Source organism: Crocuta crocuta, unplaced genomic scaffold, assembly GCF_008692635.1.
Source record: "Crocuta crocuta isolate KB4526 unplaced genomic scaffold, BGI_CrCroc_1.0 scaffold884, whole genome shotgun sequence".
Taxonomy (NCBI): domain Eukaryota; kingdom Metazoa; phylum Chordata; class Mammalia; order Carnivora; family Hyaenidae; genus Crocuta; species Crocuta crocuta.
The window spans coordinates 1,629,655-1,636,243 of NW_027529549.1; the positions used below are offsets into that span (position 1 = coordinate 1,629,655).

At 43.9% G+C, this 6,589-nt stretch overlaps 1 protein-coding gene across 1 annotated transcript; it reads left to right on the forward strand.

The window, feature by feature from the left end:
* Positions 1-3,756: 3,756 nt before the first annotated feature.
* FIBIN (fin bud initiation factor homolog) lies at positions 3,757-5,762 on the forward strand. The gene has a single exon (XM_077761427.1). It carries the CDS (start codon positions 4,201-4,203, stop codon positions 4,834-4,836), a length of 636 nt encoding a protein of 211 aa, XP_077617553.1. The 5' UTR covers positions 3,757-4,200; the 3' UTR covers positions 4,837-5,762.
* The last annotated feature ends 827 nt before the right edge of the window (positions 5,763-6,589 follow it).

Here is a 6,589-nt window from a genome sequence, read left to right on the forward strand (position 1 = left end):
AACAGGGGAATCACAAAAATCTTTGGCAGGGGGAAATCATACAGCTTAAGAAATCTTATATAGGCCCTTAGGCTCATGGTGCCTGCCTGATTTTCTGCTTCCCTCTCTAAAGTAGTTAACTGGATCAAAGGAATAAGATTTTAAAGTGCACTGAAAAGAAGACAGGACACCCAAGCTTTAAGCTAGCCAAGCCTGTTGGCACTGCATGGCTTGGACTGCAAATAAGCCTCTGGTACCGGGTGATGGTGTTTATCTACTCACATGCATCTGGGGTCCTCCTTCATTCTTAAATTTTCCCAGTGCCTGTCCTTTGACTTCATCTCTAGTTTTCTTCCCTAGACTCAACTATTATCTTATCAGCAGATGGTACTGCTTAATGTTACTCTTCCAAGTCCTCTGTCTTGTATGTCTAGATTTGGACATTTCTTCCTTCTCTATTTACTTCAGGCCAATTCTTAGAACCCCACCTTAACTCTGACTCTAGTAGATCAGCCCAAGAAGGAATTGGACACTCATGAAGACCCTATAAGTAAATAACTTTTAAAAATGAACACGATGAAGTGCTTAGTGCAAAAGGCCCTGACATGCTGGAGCTGACTAGCACTGGCTCATGAGAGTGAATTGTTAGGTTTTGGAGGATTTTGCAAGTCAATTGTTAAATACAATCATAATAATGAAAAATAAGTTACTTAAACTTGTAGTTAAATAAATTGTATTAAAATAAGGGGAATGAATAGGTAAAGCTCATCGCTTCTCAGTTATTTTAATACATTTTACTATTTTCTATGCTCTTGAGGTTATCTTGATCTAAGGTATCTGTATGATGGAAATGTTATATAATGGTGTGCCACTGCACACATCCTTCTAACTCTGCATTCAGTGACCCAGATGTGGTCAGCATTTTCATGCCGTGGACATCAGCAAATGCTACAAAGAGGCTTTTTCTCTTCTCCATAGAGCAAGCTGTTAAATACTTGAGAGTACACAACCGCAAAAGAGTGCCAGTGACTTTCAGATGTAGTTAATAAAGACAAATGCATGGGGTAGGGGGAATATTTATAATTACTACCTCAGAATCCATTCTCATACTATTTCAGCCATGTCATTTACATGGTACCTTGCCTTCAGCTACAGAACCAGGCTCTTACTGTTTTAAGCCTGCTGGCTGATCCCAAACTTCTGACTACAGTCAGTCTGGCTCAAGGATGAATCAATGATCCAAATCAAGGCAACTATGGTCAATGGGCTGATCTCAAGGACCCACCATTCATAACCTGTCATTCCTACTGTACATAAACAAGGGAGTTTATAGCCCCAGAAGACACTGGTAGCTATCTTGGAACCACAAATGGAAAAGACTACCAATAAAAGCGAGGAAGTAGAACCAAAAAATGGTGAGAGAGAAACTAGATTCTGAACCAGGCTTAGACTGAAAATCTAATTATAGACTTTCTGCAAGTCAGTGAATTCCTTTTTGAGTTTAGTCTGATTGGATTAGACTTTCAGTTATTTCATCCACAGTGATGCCTTCCTAATACATGACTTGGGGTTTATATCTTTAGATGAGATAATTGTAGGAAGAAGTAAATACTGGTAGCCATTCTTATCATGATTGTTTGTGTATATTTGCCCTACTCTTTAATTAGAGAGAGCAAGCTCTTTGTAGGTTGAAACTTCTTACTACACATCTTTGAATCTATACCTAACTTAACACTGTGCCCTGCACAGATTAATAATAAGTGCTTAATTTGGGTTTGCTTAATTGAATTGGTTAGTAAGTCAGGGAGGGATTGTGCAAGAAGTGAAGTGAATCCAAGTAAATTCCTTTTCCCTTCTTTGGCCAAGTGACCAATTTGTATCCATCTGTTGTCATTTTGAATGTCCCAGCAAACAAAAAGGATGAAGTAATATGGCTCTGGAGTCCAACAGTCCAATCTCTCAAATGGAGAAGGTGGTAGTTTTCTCCTGGAATGCAGTGAAAATAAGTCATAGATTTTTTAGTTAGCATAATTGCTAAAAAAACAAACTCCTTTGTCGATGTTTTCATGATGCCAAATATCTGGATAAGAAGGAAAATGTGCACTCAACATGTCTCAAAAAATCTACGCATGTGGCACCACATTGACAAAATATCCAGTTACTTAACCAGACTTCTTACTGTCTATCCAAGAGACCGGACTGTTTATGTCAGAAAGTGATGGCAACAAGTATGACAGTATAAAAACCGTATGGCACTGTAGCTCTGAATGACACCAGTCCCTTATGACTTGGAGAGGAAGGTAAGTCCTAACACAGGCAGATCACAGGAGTATTTCAGCTACATTTCAAGGCAGAAAGGAGATAACTATGAAAATAGGAATGCTGCCTCCACTTTCCCATCCTTTCTCTTTCTTTTCTCCAACCCTATCACGGTCAACATACAATATATCTTATTTATTTATATTATTTAATTTTCTCTCCATTTCCTAGAATGTAAGTTCCACAGAGGTAAATATTTGTCTCCTTTTTCCCCCACAGCTCTGTGAAAAAAAAAATCTAAAATAGACCCTAGGGGTGCCTGGGGGGCTCAGTCAGCTGAGGGGCCATCTCTTGGTTGTCGTCCGCTTGATTTCCACCGAGGTCATGATCTCATGTTTCGTGGGCCCTGTGTTCAGCTCTGCGCTGACAGCGAGGAGCCTGCTTGGGATTTTCTCCCTCCGTCTCTCTCTCTGCTCCTCTCCCTCTCGTGCTCTCTCACTCTCTCTCAAAAGAAATAAATAAACATTAAATAGATAAAAAATAAAAATAAAAGAGACTCTAGCATATAGTAAATGCTCAATAAATATTTCTTGAACAAATGAGTTAGCCTCATGGATGGCCATTTGTTAATTAACTCAGAGATCAGAAACTAACATGGCCTGGTGGAAAAAAAAAAACTTTGTTTTTCTAAAGTAAATGAAAAGACCCTGTGACTTAATGGGTGCCGGCTCTGCTACAATCTAACTTTGTGAGTCTAAACAATTCGTTTCCCATTGTGCCCCTTGGTTTCTCCATCTGGAAAATGGAGATAAGAACCCCAGCCCTACATTCTTCAAAAACTTGTAAGTATCTCAAAAGAGATAATAGCAGCTTTAGGCTTGTAAAGATGCAATGCAGAAGCTTAGCATTGATGGTTTTTCTTACGATTAAACCATCATCTCAGTGGTCCATTATTAAATGGGCGAAATTCCATTTTCAGCTTTTGTTCCTATACAGACTCACAACTGATTACTGCAGTAATCGGCTTTCTATGTTGCTATTGCTTCCCAAGCATTGTTCCTAAAAAATTTTTAACTAACTAACCGTTTCCAAACAAACCTGCCTTGTCCTACAATGCAAATTTGCCTTCAAAGTCACAAACTTTGTAATGACAAAAATAGGTACACTTAACAAATCCAGTCTACTGCGATTTATCTAAAATGTGATGTAGTATTCCTGCAGGGTAATCACGCTCCCCACCCAATATGTTAATATCAAACGGATCTTTCTGTTGTGGAAATTCTGTTTACCCTGTTCCTGTTTTCTCCCTCAAGCTAAATTCTATTTTGCAAGGTTTCCCTTCCAGTCGTAAAAATAAAAAATAAAAAATAAAAAATAAAAAAAGATCCTGTACCTTTAATAACAAGAGACCTGGTGAGAGGGTTCTTTCCAAACTTGTTCCCTGGCTTCCAAGTGACGAAACCAGCTGTAATTTGAGAGCAGAGAGATCCTCAGGATATCATTAGCCAAAGGAAAAGCTCCGCATTCCCACCCAGTGCAGAAGTTGAAATAGTATCAGAAGGAGAGTCTTTCCCTCCAGCCACAGGCTCCATCTCTCAGGAGCCAGGGGCAACTCCGAGGAGAGCGGGGCAGCGGAGCCCGCGGCCCGCCAGAGCCCTGGACAAGGGCTTCCCTCGACTCGCCACGATCCCGCAGGCAAGACCCGGCCGGGTTCCAGCCCGAGCGCAGGAGCGCAGAGCCGGGGCGCCTCCCGCGCTGCGCTGCGGCGGCCGCGCTCCCCAGGCGCTGGTGACACAGCCACATGAAGCCTGCTGGGGAGGCGGGGCCAGGGTGCTGCAAGCCGGCGGGGACCGAGGCTGTCGCCGTCTTGGGGAGGCACTGACTGCCAAGGGGACCCCCCCCTCCTGCGTGCCTGGGCGAACAGTCTTCTCCAGGGGTCCCCGGTCATCCTGCCCCTCCAGGATGGCGTTCCTGAAGTTCCTCTGGATGGGTTTCTTCTGCCACCTGTGCCAGGGCTACTTCGATGGCCCTCTCTACCCGGAGATGTCCAATGGGACCCTGCACCACTACTTCGTGCCCGACGGGGACTATGAAGAAAATGATGACCCCGAGAAGTGCCAGCTGCTCTTCAGGGTGAGTGACCACCGGCGCTGCTCCCAGGGGGAGGGGAGCCAGGCCCGCAGTGTGTTGAGCCTCAGCCTTCGGGAGGAGTTCACGGTGCTGGGCCGCCAGGTGGAGGATGCGGGGCGTGTCCTGGAGGGCATCAGCAAGAGCATCTCCTACGACCTGGACGGGGAAGAGAGCTACGGCAAGTACCTGCGGCGGGAGTCCCACCAGATCGGGGACGCCTACTCCAACTCGGACAAGTCCCTCACCGAGCTGGAGAGCAAGTTTAAGCAGGGCCAGGAACAGGACAGCCGGCAAGAGAGCAGGCTCAACGAGGACTTCTTGGGGATGCTGGTCCACACCAGGTCCCTGCTAAAGGAAACACTCGACATCTCGGTGGGGCTCAGGGACAAATACGAGCTGCTGGCCCTCACCATCCGGAGCCACGGGACCCGGCTGGGTCGGCTGAAAAACGATTATCTTAAAGTGTAGGTGGAAGGGCACAGTGGCTGGGAGAGGGCATCAAATCAGCCCCGTTGTGGAGGGTGGGGACAGAAGATGAGGCTGATGTTTCCTTATTATTTTTTTTTATATCTGGATTTGCACTTGGAGAATCATCTGAAGGGATCTTAAAAAGAAATAAGTGAGGGTCGAGTTGTTTGGTTTTTGTACATTATTTATGGGATTGCTATAGACTTGTTACTTGGACAGAACAATTTAAAGCCATGCCTCCCCGGCCTTTCCTAGAGGACTTTCTAACTCTGCAGAGACACCTGTTTCAACCACATAGAAGGACTTGGTTTATGCAGGAGGGAGTGATTAAACTTCCCCATCCTGGAGAAAATACGCAGAGAGCATAGTACAGAGTGCCTTTTTGCCTTCTTCAGCCTTCCCTCTTGGGCTTTGAAAGCTGGCAGTTGTCTGAGGTGCTCTGCGGCCTGTCTGTTTCTTCTCTTTTTCTCTCTTATTTATTAACCATGGTCTTCAAGGTTTTGTTTTTAGTTTTGAGGTTTGGGGGGAGGGGTTGTAAGAGTATTGAGTAGAAGCTATATGCAAATAGTCCTTTGCAGGGAGATGTCCAAGGTGCCTCTGTGAGTGTGTGTAAGCTGCAGTGGCCACATTGAAGGAGCGCAAGCTTTGTGGTGGGTACACACTCGTGTTGCTAAGCTGTTTTGCTGTCTCTCTCATTGTATGCCTGTGTCCTCAGAGCTACAGTCCATTACAAAAAAGTCGAGTGTTTGAACACACCCCCAAATGATATGTTGTAGGTTACCAATGTATTCGTTCTGGTTTGGGGTTTTTTCCTTCTGTTTGCTTACTGGAAGCTTGTACTTCAAGTGGGGGTGGGGAGGGATTCTAATTCTAGTAATTCCTGAACTAAGTATTATTATTCAGCCAATAAATATGTTCTCGTATAATACTGGCTTATTTTCTAATTGATATCTGTAACTTTCATATGGCAAAGAAGAGTCAGTGCAAGCAGAAAGGGAAGGGTGGGATTTAAGCCAGTTTACTCAGTGTATGTGATAAAGAAAGGAGAGGGATGGCTATGTATTTGGCCATGCTCCCTACCCTAGCCACCCTTACCATGCTCAAAAACAAACAAATAAACAAAAAAATCCTAGGTCTTGCCAGAAGTTTAACTCTGCTGGTCTGCCCAAAAACTCCAAATTTTCCAGTTTTTCCTGCAGCATCAACTGGAAAAGTTTATGACAAGGCTTATAAGTTTTATGCCCTCATAATGCAGAGGGAGGGTTCCATTCTAAGTTACAGGCACTGGAATGATGCTTAATAATTATGAAGCCAGGTCTATGTCATTGATCAATGATTTTAAAAGGTGAAAATGTACCTTTTCATGCCTTTCCCCAGCCCCTCACTCTCATCTTAAATATGGTTTCCTTCACACACACACACACACACACACACACACACACACACACAGAAAGATAAATAAGTGTTCATAATCTGCTTTTCAACAGTGAACGATTTTGCACTCTCTCATGCACGAAGAATCCAGTTTTCTATTGCAGTGATGTGTCCAATATGTCCTCTTATTACTCTGGGGGAAACTGAGGCTCAGAAAGCGACTGATCATCAGCTTGTTGTAACAGCTCCAGGTCTCTTAGATTTAAGTACAGAACTTTCCCATATTGCTCTTTTCAAGGATGCTGAGGGATGAGAGGGAGTGGTCTGAGGTCTGAACCTTTATATCACTACCTCATTGTTTAAGATTTAAGAAAACACC